Genomic DNA, 16724 nt, shown 5'->3' on the forward strand with positions numbered 1-16724 from the left:
GCTTTGTAGATTTTGTGGGAATAATTATATTTAATTATGTGCATACTAATATGATGTGGTAGCAGATTCATTCACGTTTTTCTTTATCTTGTCCAATATATTGGAAAGTGCAGCAGCTTTTCTGTGCTATTTTATGGTAATGCTGGCGAAGGATATCCTTGAAGTGTTTGCTGCTGCAGATATATATTTTTAAATAAAAGCACTGTTCATTCAACTTATCCAATTGTACTTATTAAGCCAGGATTTGATCAGAACATAAATGTACATTTTTTTATTTATTATTTTATTTATTATATGGCTGTAAAGTATATAAATCCAACTTTCTGCATAACTCTAAATACCACTATAGTTATATGCAGTTTCATTGGTGTCTAGATTCCCTAAATGAAAGCTAAATTATAGTTTGATTTTGTACTTTTTTTTATATATACAATAAGTTTTCTTGGATCAACGGATAAATGCACTTCAATGCATTACTGAATTATTCCATTTTTATTTTAATTCAGTCACTTTTTGGGGATCGAGCCATTGCTAGAAAGGCCAGTATGTATTGCCCAAGGCGAGTTGCTTTTGAAAGGATAGTGATTAGCTGCCTTCCTGAACCACTTTAGTCCTTCTGGTGAACCCAAGGAGGAGTTTGAGGATTTAGACTCACCAATAGTGATATATTTCCAGGTCAGGATGGCGTGAGACTTGAAAGGGAACATGCAGGTAGTGGTGGTTCCATGAGCCAGAAGCTCTTTCCCTTTGTAGTAGTGGAGGTCATGAGTTTGGGAGGTAGGCAAGAACTGCAGTGCATTTTGTAGATGTCACATACTACAGGCATTATGGTAATAGAAGGAATAGATACTTCGGGTGGTGGATGGGGGACCAATCAAGCAGGCTGCTTTGCCAGGATGACGATAGAGTCATACCCGACAAAAACCGGCCCTTTGCCCACCAAGACTGCACTGACCATTAAGCACCCATCTTCATTAATCTTATCCTCACCACGTTCTCGGCTGCTCCTCCTGAATTCTACCACTCATCTACACATTTTACATTGGCCAAATAAATTACAAACCCACACATCTTTGGGATGTGCGAGGAAGCTGGAGCACCCAGGAGAAACTCACACAATTATAGGGAGAACATGCAAACTCCACACAGACAGCAGCAGAAGTCAGAATTGAACCTGAGTCACTGAAGCTGTGAGACAGCAGCTCTACATTGCATGGCCTCAACTTTCTTGAGTATTATTGGAACTGTGCTCATCCATACAAATGGAGAGTATTCCATCACACTCTTGATGTGCCTTGGAGATGATATATGAGGTGTCAGAAGGTGAGTTAATCACCAAAGCATATCCAGCCTCTGACCTGCTTTTTTAGCCATGGTATTTTTGATCCACTTGCGTTCTCGTCAGTGGTGACCGCTGGCGTATTGATGGTGGGGTCTCAGTGATGGTAACGCCATAGGATATCAAGGGTAGGTTGTTTGACACTTCCTTGTTAAATGTGGTCATTTCTTGCCAGATTTGTGGCACAGGAGTTACTTGCTATTTATAGCCTATGCCTCAAACATGTTTAGATCTTGCTGCAAGTAGGTATAGACTGCCTCATTTGCTGGAAGGTTGCAAGTGAATTGAACATTGTGCAATGATCAGTGAACATCCCTACTCTGGATGGATGGAATGAAGGTTATTGATAAAGCAGCCGAAGATGGTTGTACCAAGGACACTGCCCTGAGGAACACCTGCAATGATGCCATGCGAATTGAAGATGAAGAACACTATGATGCTGGAGGAACTCAGCAGGCCAGGGAGCTGAGTTCGTCCAGCATCATATTGTTTTTCATCTGGATTCCAGCATCTGTAGTCCTTTGTTTCCCTATGTCCGGTGAATTGGATGATTAAACTCCAACAACCACAACCGTCTTCCTTAATACGAGATATGACTCCAACCATGAGCCTTTTCCCCTTGGTGCACAATCTCTGACTGGATTGTGATGGAGGGGACTGGCAGGCATAATTCTGTGAGAACTATAGCCTGGAATAGCTCTCCCAACTTAGGCATCAGTTCCCAAATGTTAGTCAGAAGGTCTGCAAATTTCTGGGCTAGTACCTAGGTCGATGCCAAGCAGTCCATCCAGTTTTTTTTTCCCTTTCACTCTTTCACAGTAGCAGCAATAGTACAAAGGATTGGGTGTTTCAGAAGAGAGTTAAAGGTCAGCCAGCCACATCGGTGGAGCAGGAGTCAGACATAAAACATCAAATGAACCACGAGTTTTTATAATCCAGTTGTTCTGTGGTAATCCTTTCCAATGACTGTTCCACAACTGCCATAATGAGGTTTGTATTTGGATTTCTGGATTGTTATTCCAAGCCTCTGGATTACTAGTCCAGCAATTTATCCACTCCATTACCACATACCTCCATTAGAAGGTTCATAATTTTAATGCTTAATTGTGTTGATTCCATCAAGGTGATGCCGAGGTTATGAGACAGAGAAAGAATTGTCCTTTGATTTTTTTTCTGATTATTCTCCAGTGACATCTTGGAAAATGTGTTGGAAAGCATCTTGTCTGGTATCTCATCTGAAGGAGAAAATTATGTGGGAATAGGCAATGCAAGAAAATGCCAATTCTGACACTTGTTCTCATCTTTGTTTTGTCAACTAACATTAGTCACATATGATTTAGTGACACCCTTAACTGAGTAAACAGGTTTATATTCCAAACGTAATATATTCCTTACATATTTATTAGGAGTTAATTTAAGTAAATGACATTTATAGTAAAGAAATTAAAATGTGTTTCTTCTCTTCAAACTTGTGTATTTATATCATGTTTTCCCTATTCATTGTTTTATTCTACAGAAAATGCCATACTCGCATTTGGTAATGGCACTGATATGAATGTTTGGCAGTTAATACCCCCTGCGCCAACCCAAACCACAATCAAACAGAAGTATACATCACAACCTAATACTGAGTCGGTGAGCCATGCCAATGAAATCAACTCAGTCGACGACGAGAGCATTCTTCCTTTGTGTGCAAATTTACAGGTATGGGGTTACTGTTGGAAACCAATCATTATCTACATGATTATCAAGAGCAAATGTGATAAGGAAATAGAAATGTTACTTAATTAGCATGAAATAGCATCCTCACATCTACCTCTTAAAATGTTGAAGTGATAACATAAGACATTCAATAATTTCCCAACTCGTCCGATCAGATCTAATCAGCAATCACACTGGCAATGCAGACGAAACTGCTAAACTACAATAATCTGTTGCTGGCTTAGTTTTTTGCTTCTGCTCCATGTTAAGATGAGAAGCAGAAATGCTGCGTGGTTATTGTTATGACAATCTGTGCGAGGACTGATTTAATGGCAGAGACTAGCCCATTGTTCAATGTGACTCTTATTATGAGACTTAAGACCTGATTAAGTAAAAACACTCACCTTTCCATCTCCTCAAAAAAGGAATTTGAACACACCGCCTACACTCACAGTATATTCAGAAGAAAATTGCTCTTTAATGACAACATGGTTTCAGTACCACCATGTAAAAGTCAGGTTCTTGAAATGAGAAAGATTGAAAAATAACATGGCAAAATATATTATTTGTAATGCATTCAAAATGAAATATTTATATACAATGATATTCAGTTATATTTGACTTGCAGTATAAATATCAGGACCCATGTGTTTCCAAAAAATAAAAATAATAAATAATGATATAGGTATGTAATGCAATTGAAAGTGGAAGTAAAAAAAATTGTATTAAATATCCATCAAATTACACGTGCAATAGAATATACTGAAATATTGTTACAAAAAAGATAGCATTTTTCAGCGTGGTAAATTTTCAGTGGGGAGGATTTATCACTTACAGTGCACCTCATTTTTGTGAATATCAATTATTCTCAAGGTTACTCTTAGATCACTGAGCAAATTGAAGAGGGATTTGGCTACTTTTACTCTTTCAAATCAACATGTAGGTTCCAACCATGTTAATTCAATAATTTATACTGTTGTGAAGTCTCAAGCACAGCAAGACTATCCCATTAAATGGGAAGTCAGAAGCAAAGGAAAAGCCAAAGGCACAATCAATGAGAAAACAATCTCCCCTGGTCACAAGTGCCCAACATATGTACACCTCATACATACAAATGAGCATTTGGGGAGACCTGTAGGATGGATGGGATGGATTTGCCAGCTGCTGCAGGGATCTTCTGCTGGATGGCAACGGCTCATTTCTGCTTGCCTTCCCTCCCCACCAGTCAGGGGCTGGGCTGAGCCGAGCAGAGCTGGGGGCGCTAAGCAGACTCACTCGGTCACTCACTGAGTCAGTGAGGCCAGCTGGCAGCCGTTCTTCCCACACCTGCTTGCTCTCCTGCTTTCTGTGATCCTCTCCCTCCCACTGTTTTGTTCCTTTCTGACTTACAAACAATTCTCGGTAATAGAATCCTGTCATAACCTGAGGACTGCCTGCGTAGTTCTTCAGGGAAGGAAATCTGCTATCCTAGCCTAGTTTGGCCTTTATGTAATTCCAGAATCCACCCATGCAGTTAATTCTCAACTGCCTCTTCATTTCAGAGGCCATTAGAGATAGACCATTAATGTCCACAGTACCAGCAATATTCATATCGCTTGAACAAATAAATAAGGAACATAGCATTTCAGACAAAGGGTGGAATGAAATCCTGAAAGGTTTTGATGCCAATATATTGGAGATGGTGAAACAGTGGAGATTGTCAGGGGCATGAGTTATGCACTACTGAGGTTTACTGTAGCAAGGAACGCAGGCTGTAGATTCTTGATGTAAAAGAGCACTGTATGATGGAATTCGGCAGGTAAATGAGATAGGCATCAGAGAAGCTATGTCATGGGAGAACAAAGGTATTACTGAGGGATTCAGCATTGATGGACATAGAGTGGAAACTGATTTTTGTTTTTCTTTTGTTCTAAGTGCTCTGAAGGAAGCAGTACATTTCATTGATCCCTTGCTGGAACTTTGAGAGAAGCATCCAATTACTTTACTCCCCTACTCTTTCCCCATAGTCCTGTGAATGAGTTGGTCAATTCTAGAGTTGAAAGTGGGCTACACACACAAAATGCTGGAGGAACTCAGCAGGTCAGGCAGCACCTATTGAGGGAAATGAACAGTCAACATTTCGGGCTGAGACCCTTCATCAGGACTGGAAAGAAAGAAGGCAGAAGCCAGAATAAGAAGGTGGGGAGAGGGGAGAGAGGAGCATGAGCTGGTGAGTGATAGGTGAATCCAGGTGAGTGGGAAAGATAGGTGGGTGGGGAATGTTGGGAGTGGGAATGATGTGAGAACCTGGGAGGTGATAGGTGGAAGAGGCAAAGGGCTGAAAAAGATGGAATCTGATAGGAGAGGACAGTGAATCATAGAATGAAAGGAAGGAGGTGGAGAACCAGAGAGAGGAAGATGTGGGTGATGGGTAGGTCGTGAAGGCAGAGGAGTAGAAAGAGAAGGGGTAATGGGGCCTGAGGGATAAGGGAAAACAAAGGTTGGGGGACAGAGGCGAGCGGTTACCAGAAGTCAGAGAAATCAGTTGAAAGTGGACTGTTTTGTGATGGATTGTCATGAAGTTTAAAACAAAAATCAGCCTTGATAAAGATGTGAATCTCGTCTCAGCCTGATTAAATGGCCAAGAAATTGATAGGATTAATATTTGAAAAGCAACATTTTAGATGAGGTGAGTCTTGTTAAGATTGAAATGCAGAAAATTCTGTCTAATCTGCAACTTGGTATCAGTGAGTCGAGCAAATGAACAACACAGCAATAGTCGAACAATGAAGAATGCAGCTAATGAGGTAAAACTGATGTTCTCAAAGTAACAGTCATCCTTCTTGCCACCAGCACTTCAATAACTTGTTAACATGGTCAAAGCAAACATATAACAGATATTAAGATAATCTCTTACTGGTAAGTTTTAAATGACTTAAGATTTAAAGTAAATTACTGTACTCTTGTGAATTAGGTGGATCAAAATGGTTGTTGTACTTAGAGTTCCTAAGTATACATGATTAGGTTGTACCCTAAACCAAAAGCAAGAGAGATAATTTTTGCATGCCAGAACAGTAATGTTTGAATAAAAATTAATAATGTTATTGTGACATTTTAAAAACCATGTCCAGCTGACCACTGCTTTGTTCACATGGCTCAGTGTATTTTCATTGGATTCAGTAAGAATGCGAACAAAATAACATTGTCAAGTTGTCAAGATCTCTATCAGACTACACTAGGGCAACATAGCACAATACAACAGGAATCTTTAAAACCATACCAAAGCTTGATGTTAATTTTGCTATTAAAATCACCAAGTAATTTAGCTGATGGCAGGATGATAATATTAGCAGAGAACTGAAAATAAAATCAAAGGACAATTAGAGAACAAAAGATATGAGTTGTCAAATTATAAAATCCAGCCGGCTTACTTTTAAGAATAAAACAATTGAATCATTATTAAATGACTGGACTAGCACCAAAATCTTGGAGCATTGATCTAGAGGCATGTTCAAATTACACATTGGAAACAGAGGGGGATTTAAATTCATGCAATAAAAACTTGAAATATTTTTAAAAAGCTAGTAATGCTAGCCATGAAACTATTGGATTATCTTAAAAACCCATCTGATTCTCTTATGTCTTAAAGTTAAGGAACACAGACATCATTATCTAGTCCAGCCTCCATTCACCCACCAATGTGTTGACTTATAACCATCTCCCCAGTTCAGCAGCAATTAAAAGTAGACAAAAAATGGCAACATTGCCAGCAACATGCACATCTTGAGAATGATAAAATGGTTGTTTTAGTGGCTGGAGGAATATGGTGGTTATCATATGTTGGGTTGCACCTCAAGCCTGTTTAACATTAAGTGGGTTGCTCTAATGCATTGTAGTGCACAAATGAGGTTGTTTTTTTAATAATGGATAGCATTGATCGAATATGGGAACAAGAAAGTCTTCCATTCAATTAGTTCCATTAGTTCCCAACTAATTTCTATGTTTGCCTGTGGTGGGTGACAAAATTCTGTGAACTTTACTAGCTATAGTATGTATTCTGCAAAACTTGTATAACAATTTATGTTCAAGTCTGATCTTTAGAGCATTCCCAGTGTTACTGCTGCCCAGTGAGAGTGAGTGCTAGTAGGAAAGTAAATGAAAAGGGAGCTCCTTCATGAATAGATAAAGAATATTTTTTCTTGTAGCTACCAAGAGAGCAAGAATAGCAGAGAGAACTTTTTTACTGCAATGCATTTATCAAAGCATAGAGTACTTTGTCACAGAGTGGAAGAACAGGGGATATTGCAGCTTTTAAGGGAACAAAGGCAGGGAAAGATAAGATCCAATGGGAGAAAGCAGGGCAGTAAATTATCTTGTGGACAGCTCTTTGCAAAGAACAAGTAGAAACACAATAGGGCCACTTTATCTCCTGGGGTGAAGCCTATTGAATCACAGTAAGGCTCCAAAGACCAGTGGGTTTTAAGTTTCTGGTTGCAAATGGCAGTTGCCAGAAGAGGGAGGAAAGGAAAAGGGTCTGTTCATTGACATGGGCCCAGCAATAATTTCCTGCCAGGTGTGCTGAACTATTGCTTCTGACAGGATACCTTGAGAGACCATTTAGGCAACACTGCCCATTCCTCCTCGCACACCCCCAGCCCTATTTCACCGTCCTTCCAGTGGGGAGATAGGGAGGTGTGCCCATCACACAAGGCATGAATGTAGAGAGGTCTTCTGTGTTGTTACTCAAGTGAAATTGAGTGAGTGAGTTGTTGGCTTGTTCTCCGGCTCTGCCTGCTTTTACAGACCTGCAAGGACTGAACAGGAACAAGTTCCAAGTTTGCCTGCAAGACTTCCTTTTACACAGTGCTCAGATGGTAATATACCCTGTGTGAATGTTTTGTGCTTGACTACATATCCATGTGCTAGCGAGTGAATGAGTAGGAAAGAGAGCAAGAATGTAACTAGCTTCCAGCTTCAACTTCCTCCTTTCCTCTCTATGACCATTGCCAATGTAATATTACCTTATCAAAGATACTTATACGCTTGCAATTGTCAGGCTATTTGCCACATGGATTTCTTCCATGCTGAAAATTTGCAAGCAAGGAGCAGTGTTGAGGTATTGCAAATTGATGCTCTGCTTTATGGCAGGACACCAACAATCACCCGATTTGTCTGCTCCACAGACAGCAAAAACAATGGATAAAAATAACTATGTGTTCATTTCAAACAATGAGAGCTCGATTTAACATCGGTCCAACACTCCTTGTGATAACTCCTGGCGGATCTCTCCCCCACTGAAATAATTACTAAGAATACCAAATGTAATCGAATATTTGTAGCACATTACTCACCACGGAAGCATTCCCACCTACTTTTCACTAAACAGACAGATTAAAGAGTAGAGGCATAGAGGGTGTAATGTTAATACAATCAGGAAAATGATTTATAAATGTAGTGAATCTTATGATATTAATCTCAAGGTGGCAGCCTTGGGTCAATTGCAGTACTGATGTCTGAGTCAAAAGGCCTCGAGTTGTCACAAAAATTTACATTTATATAGTGCCTTTAAGACATTAAAATATTCCAAGATGCTTCACAGGAGTATTATCAGGCAAACTTCAACAATGGGGGAATTAATGGGACATTAAAGCAGATTTAAAGGAGTATCTTAAGGGAAGTAGGATAAACGAGAAGCAAAGAGAGTTCAGGAGGAAATTCGAGAGCTCAGGACAACCGAAGGTGGGATGATTTAAGTGAGGGATGTTGATGCCAGAAATGAAAATGATGGTACAAATAATTCAGTATTTTGGGGCTAAGGGAAGTTTCAGATGGGGGGGGAGGGGGGAGGGAGCGTGGTTATGAAGGGAGAAGAAAAAAATTTAAAATTGAGTTAATGATTAAAAGGTAGCCAATGTAGGTCAGTGAGCCTGTAGTGATGGGTGAACATGGCTGTGCAGGCTATGGTACAAGTTGCAGAGTTTGTGATGTTATCAAATTTATGGAGAGTAGAAAATGGAAGGACACTAAATTGAAGTATAATTTACAAAAGCTAGAAAGTTATTACAAACCTATATAAAATACTAGTTCAGTCACAGCCATCATACTGTGTCCAATTCTGTGCACCACACTTTACCAATGCGTGAAGATATTGTGAGAGCTTCAGAAGGAATTTACAAGAATGCTTCCAGAGATGAGGGATTACAGTTACATGGAGATACAGGAGAAGTTGGATTTGGAATTGGTTTATTATTGTCAATTGCACTGACGTACAGTGAAAAACCTATCTTGCATACCGTTCATACAGATCAATTTATTACATCAGCACATCGAGGTAGTACAAGGGAAAAGCAATAACAGAATGCAGAATAAAGTGTTACAGTTACAGGGGAAGTGCAGCACGGGCAGACAATAAGGTGCAAAGGCTACGACGAGGTAGATTGCGAGGTCAAGAGTCCATCTTATCATTCAAGAGGTACATTCAATAGTCTTATAACAGCGGGATAGAAGCTGTCCTTGAGGCCGGTGGTACATGCTTTCAGGCTTTTGTATCTTCTGCCTGATGGCAGAAGGGAGAAGATAGAATGTCTGGGGTGGGAGGGGTCCTTGATTGTGTCGGTTGCTTTATTGAGACAGGGAGAAGTGTTGACACAGTCCATAGAGGAGAGGCTGGTTTTCATGATGTGCTGAGCTGTGTCCACAACTCTCCGCACTTTCTTGCGGTCTTGAGCAAAGCAGTTGCCATACTGAGATGTGATGCATCCGGATAGGATGCTTTCTCTGGTGCATCTATAAAAATTGGTGAGGGTCATGCAAAATTTCTTTAATCTCCTGAGGATGTAGAGGTGCTGTATTCGGAATCCATTGTCTCATAGACTGATGGAAACAACTCAAGTGGAACCTATTAAAAGGGAACTGGAGAAATACTTGGAGAAACAATTGTAGGATGATGAGTGCGGAAGTGGGACTAACCTGGTTGTTCATTAAGGGAGCTGTTAGGGTCAGATAGCCTCTATGCTGTATTACTCCATGAGTCTATGCTAAAGTGTACTTAAAAATTTGCAATGCTGAGGTGTTGTGAGTTTAGCACATGCTCACAGATATAGAAAAAATAACTTGGTATTCTCTTAAATATCATGTGATTGAAATTAGGTCTTCGGCCTCATTTGTGAGGAACTGATGAACTGTAGACTGCATCAGTTATTCTCCTTTAGGTCACTGAGGCCTCACCCTGTTCCAACCAGGTACGACACTGAGTTGAGTGGCAGGTAGAGGCTAGTAAACTGGAGGCAGAAGTGATAGCAAATCCAGGTGCACTATGGAAGTGGTAACACAGGCTGCCAATAACTTGCAGTATTTTTGTGGACCCACTTAGAACTGCTACTCAAGTTTTACAAATGCAGGAGCAACTGATATAACATCAGTTTCTGCCAGTCCCCGATTTATATTTGAATTTAATGATGATTTTTACATTAAGAAGATTTGCACTGCTAAAAGTTGTCAGATGCCGTTTCTAGGTGGATTGCGTGTAGTAGGTTGCAATTGAAGACTTATACCCCAAACTTCAACTCAAAAAAACATTGGTTGATTTTTTTCCCCACAAAGTGTAACAAGTTGTGATGCATTTACAATGTACATAACGTACAAGGATAGATGGCACTGGCAGAAGTGTGGAGTGAGTGATCCACCTCAGCTTCCTTCTGAGTTGCCCAAGTGGATAGAAGCCAGTCTTCAGTCAATTGCATCAAGAAATAGCTAAATATACTGGATAAGGCAAAGGATATGAACCCTGACAATATGCAATAGTAGCACTGAAGACTTGTGTTCCATAACTATCTGCATCTCAACTAGATGTTCCAGCACATCCACAAACTAGCATCTGCTTGATGCAAAATTGCCCTGATATGTCCTGCCCACAAAATGCATTCTATTCAGATCAAAGTGATGGAAGGCCTCACTGACAATGTGATCCAGCCTGCCTTTTCATCAATAACCTACTGAATTTTGGTTCTACCAGGATAACTTACCCTAGAACCCATAAAAGCTTTGGCCTAAACAATAGTGAATTCAAAAGGTAGGGTGAGAATGACTGTCCTAAATACCGAGATACCATTTGACCAAGTGTGAAATCAAGAAGCCCAAATAAAAGTCAAGTCAATTCACAGTCAAAAACTCTCCGCAGGCTAGAGTTGTACCTAGTACAAAAGAAAATGGTTCTATTCATTAGATAACAACCATCTCATTCTTATTAGATCACGACAGGAGCTGCTCAGGGTAGTATCCTTGGCATGACCATTTGTAGCTGCTTTGTCAATAACCTTCCCACTATGATAGAAACCGAAGTGGGGTTGTTGGCAGATGATTGTATGGTTATCAATTCTGTTTAAAGCTCCTTAGATAATGAAGCAATCTGTGCACAAGAGACAGCAAGATCTGACAATATTCTGGTTGGTCTGATGTGAAGCATTATTGTTGCCATTTAAGAACACACCTTCATTGGACCCTGAGGGCACGTACCACCAGACTTAAGGACAGCTTCTACCCCACTGTGATAAGACTATTGAACGGTTCCCTTAAACAATGAGATGGACTATGACCTCATGATCTACCTTGTTGTGACCTCGCACCTTATTGCACTGCACTCCCTTTGTAGCTGTGAGACTTTACTCTGTACTGTAGATGTTTTGACCTGTACTATATCAATGCACTCTGTACTAACTCAATGTAACTGCACTGTGTAATGAATTAACCTGTACGATCGGTATGCAAGACAAGTTTTTCACTGTACCTCAGTACAAGTGACAATAATAAACCAATACCAATACTAATAAGAGAGAGTCTAAGTATCTCCCCTTGACAATTACATTATGATGGCCAAATTCATAACCATCAATGATCCAAGATCCACCACTGATCTGAAACTTAACTGAACCAGCCATATAAGAAAGAGCAGATCAGAAGCCAGGTGCCACGCAGCAAATGACTCTGCACCAGACACAGCAAACATTTCCCATCATCTTGGGTGAGCAGACAAGTGGAATAGGTTCTGCTTGCCTGATGAATGCAAGTCCAACACTGAAGCAGCTCAGCACATCCAGGATGAAACATACCATCTAAAACATGAAACATTTTTTCACTCTCCGTATTGCTGCTGCTGTGTTTTCTACCTATAGAATGAACTATACCAACCCTTTAACAACACTTTCCAAATTGTAAATTCCATCAACTGGAAGGTCAAGGACAACACCAAACACATAGAAAAACCAACACCTCAAACTTCCCCTTCAGCGCACATATTATCCAGACTTACACTACACTACATCACAGAGCGGGCAAATTCCTAGCCCTCTCTACCAAACAACACTCTTGTACTGTTGGGTGGATCAGTGGCAGATGTAATATAATCCAGACAAATGTGAGGTAATGCATTTTGGGTTGTCTACTACTGGCCAGACATATACGGTAAATGGCAGGAACCTTAGAAGCATTAACCTCAGGGTGCAAGTTCATAGCTCCCTGAAAATGGCGATACAAGTGGATAGGGTAGTGAAGAAGGCACTTGGCTTGCTTGTGCTCAATACTGTTGCCTATGAAGGCAAGAGCTGAGACATAATGTTGCATCTGTACAAGACATTGGACTGTGACAGATGGACTATGACCTCACAATCTACCTTGTTGTGACCTTGCACCTTATTGCACTGCACTTTCTCTGTAGCTGTGACACTTTACTCTGTACTGTTATTGTTTTTACCTGTACTACATCAATGCACTCTGTACTAACCCAATGTAACTGCACTGTGTAATGAATTGACCTGTACGATTGGTATGCAAGACAAGTTTTTCACTGTACCTCAGTACAAGTGACAATAATAAACCAATACCATTGGTTAGACCATACTTGGAATATTGTGTGCAGTCCTGATCACCACATTATTGAAAGGATGTGGTAGCACTAGAAAGAGTGCAGAAGAGATTCACCAGGATGTTGCCTGGAATAGAGGGATTTAGTTACAAGGAAAGATTAGTTACAAGCTGGGATTGTTTTCACTGGAGAGCAGGAGGCTGAGGAGGTGATCTTATAAAGGTTTATAACATTATGAGGGGCATAGGCAGGGTATATGGTCATAGACTTTTTACAAGGGAGTGTAAAACTAGATGACATAGATTTAAGGTGAGAGGGAAAATATTTAGAAGAGACCTTAGGGACAAGTTTTTCCACACAGAGGGTGGTATGTGGATCGAGCTGCTAGAGGAGTTGGCAGAGGCAGATACAATCACAGTGTTTATTAAGCACTTGGGCAGGTACATGGATAGGAAAGAAATAGAGCAATATGCCAAATGCAGGAAAATATGATTAGCATAGATAGACATCTTGGTCATCTTGTACAAGTCAGGCCAAGTGGCCTGTTTCCAGGCTGTACAACATGATTATCTTCACCATGTGGACTCCAGCAATTCACAAAGGTGACCAACCGCAACCTCATCAGGCAATTAGGGGAATAAATGCTAGGCCTTGCCGCCGATTCTCTCATAAAGAATCGTAAAGAAAAACCCAGAAGTAACAGATCCAATCTGGATTGTAGGAGAGGCCTGGTGTAGCACATGTATTCTTCCATTTACCATGCATACTTAACATTTCTTTAGTAAAGTTCCACAACCTAAATGCCACAAGACAAAAGAATAAATGGGAGAGAATTAGTTCATCAAAAAAAAGCAATTTTTGTTCATAATTTAGCATTTTAGATATGTGTGGAATATTTTAGTGAAAACTCGGTCAGAAGCAAAGCATCACAAGCAGCAATAGGCAACTAACTCAGAAGCATATCTGACCACTATTAACTTATCTATAATTGTAATGCTCTGAATGTGCGCATACCTGTCTGAAGGAGTGATAGCAGACCAATGCTAATCAGTGTTCCACAGAAGTCAATGGGAAAGGCTAGTGCAGTGTTTAATGGGCAGTTGCTCCTGACAAAGCTTTACCTTCTCCGTACAAAAGTACCTATGTTAGTCAAGGCAACACTTTCACATCAGTCTCATAAAAACCAGCTTACTTTTGCTTTTTATATCCAGCCAGCTTTCTCTCTCTTCCAAGATCTCATTAACTTCATAAAGTCCTCTAGGTGTGAAGGCAATGTCTTTGCTCTGACCTTAATTACTCTACCAGGTTCTTTCAACATTCTTCCCCAACTGCTGATGAGATCCCACCACCATCCAGCCAACACAATTTAAATTAGTCAAGCTTGACATTCCTGACAGAGTTAATTGATCATAAGTACAGCCTTGTGGAATAAGCCCTGGGATTTGCAAGCCTGAACCTTTGGTCCATCAGTGGTTCTTCTTTGCTTTGTGTGGTCTTCTTTAATCATGGATGCTAAGCCTCCCTGACATTCTTCTCTACCAATATCTTGAGCTCCCATTTGTGTTTTCATCACTGTGCTACGCTTTTGAATTTCAATGGCCTCAAGGCTCCTTTGACTTCAGTGAGTTTACCTGTCATCATCACTGAACCTCCCAATACTGTCCTCACCCAGGTTTCGGGGCTTTATACTGTTTCTTCTATTTCAGCTGTCAACGCAGTTTGTGTATTTGCCTTATGCTTTTTCTTATGTTCTTTATTCAGGCACAGAGACTACACTCCAATGTATCAGTAAGCCAGGACTTTTGTATTACAGAGGTAAGCATTTAATAATTAATTCACAATGGACTTATTTTTTTAAGCATAATAATAGTGCCTGGACTTTGAGTGAATAACTTGAATTCTTCCAAAATGCAGTGTCATGCTTGGATTTAATTAAAAAGGATTCCAACAAGGTACTATGAAACAGATTTATGTTTTCTTTGCAAACAATCTTAAGAAATTATAACATAAATTTAAGTAAAAGGAAAGATAAGTATTCACAGTAAGAATAATAATTAAAATATAAATTATTTTAATGAGCACAAGGCTTTCAAATTATAATGGATCCTAAAGAATTGGACCTGACGTAAAGGTGTTCCCTTGAATCATGTCACCTTAACTCATCCACTATATTGAATCGATAAGTGCAATGTTCAGTAAATTAGCCTGTAAATAGAACTATTTAACCAGACCAATGATATCCAGCATAGGTTTCACTGGAGATCATGGCAAGATCTAGTTAATGTTTGTAGATGTTTCCTAGCTAGCCAGCCAGATTATAACATTAGTAACTTTCAGGTAGTCAGGACTTCAGCACTAGAATACAGCCAGCAAGGAAATGTGGGGCAGGATTGATGCAATGATCTAATGGGTTTAGATACACATCAGGATTGGGAGGAATTACAGAGGTTACAAACATAGGTCTGGATTCAAAAACAGAGTTGCTGGAGAGATAGATTGAATGCTGGAAAATTTGCAAGGAGATGGGGGCGCATGTGACATGATATCAACTGGTGTGGTAGGCTCGTTCACAGGGATGCAGGAAGGTTAACAGGTTAACCAGCAGCTGTTGAGAAAGTGCTCCTGATTCCCAAGATTCCAAACAGCATTGGAATAGCCCATACCCTTTTGATCCAGGTGTTCTCAGGAAGCAAACCTGACCAGCATTATAACAGAAACATAGGTAAAACCACAGCCTCATTAATTATTTCTAGATGGGAGCAGGTTGATTGTCTCCTTTTGAACTAGTGAATTGGAGGCATGTTGGTTTCATATGTAATTTATTTTTAAACCTTGTCATCCCCAACCACTCCTCTCATTCCAATAGTGTCAGTACCGGCACCTTTCCTTTTCTTGAATTATATTAAGGATCTGGGTATGTGAGGCATAATTCTTAAGTTTGCAAATAATGATAAAGTAACATAAAACTCTGCTTCTCCCTTCACAGATGCTGCCTGACCAGTTAGGTTCTTCAGCATTTTCTGTTCCTTTCTAATACATTTAATTCATCTGTGAAAGGAGAAGCAGAGTTAACTGGTTGATGACTTTTTATCATCTGCACCAAGGTGCACTGAAAGAAGAACCATGTTCCTTTGTAGATGCACAATTTAAGCTCCAATATTCACTGTATCCAGGTAATCCGATGCACTTCTGCCGGAAGTAGGAAGTGCCCTCTTTGTGTTCAGTAATGGAACTTGCTGATGAAATTTTAATTATTTTCAGACACAGAGCTCTACTTCAAATGATAAGGAGATTTCTGCAATACAATCCAAAGAACAGACATCTCGAGGGACTTCAGCTGCTATCAGTCGAGAGGGTCACATCAGTACAGTGTTGTGGGTGATCACTATTGCACATTCAACTTTTTTTTGCTTCTACTCAACAGAAACATTGTAGTTTCATTTAAGGACCTGTACAAAATCTATTTGCTGTCCATTTTATTTTTCAAAAATGCTAGTTCTAGAGACAATATGGAGACATCCTGCTGAAGCAGATTCGTTGTAACTAGTTGGGGGAGGGAGAAAATTAGCTTCTTGTGAATTATGGGCTACTTAATGCAATCCTACATTCCAAACAAAAATCTAGTGGACATGATGGACCAGGATTTAATTACAGCTGCATTTATTTTTGACCTAGCCTTAAGCTTGGAAGCAGCTTATGTTGAATCCTGTGTGCATTGTCCATCCAACTGCTTAATTGAATCTGACAAGTTAGGTACGGCACAGCAGGGATGTCATGTAATTTCCATTGACACTGGTTTCACTCAACGAGTGTTTTCACCTGAAGAATGGGAAGATTTACTGTTTT

The 16724-nt window shown here is 39.9% G+C and overlaps 1 protein-coding gene across 1 annotated transcript in view; it reads left to right on the plus strand.

Moving 5' to 3' along the window:
- Positions 1–16313, plus strand: part of gfra1b (gdnf family receptor alpha 1b) — a 162527-nt gene extending 146214 nt beyond the window's left edge. Inside the window, exons 7-9 of the mRNA XM_052027727.1 lie at positions 2856–3043; positions 14640–14693; positions 16140–16313. Of these exons, the coding sequence (XP_051883687.1) occupies positions 2856–3043; positions 14640–14693; positions 16140–16313 (416 nt within the window). The remainder of the gene's footprint in view (positions 1–2855; positions 3044–14639; positions 14694–16139) is intronic.
- Positions 16314–16724: the final 411 nt, after the last annotated feature.

Source organism: Pristis pectinata, chromosome 12 (assembly GCF_009764475.1).
Source record: "Pristis pectinata isolate sPriPec2 chromosome 12, sPriPec2.1.pri, whole genome shotgun sequence".
Taxonomy (NCBI): Eukaryota; Metazoa; Chordata; class Chondrichthyes; order Rhinopristiformes; family Pristidae; genus Pristis; species Pristis pectinata.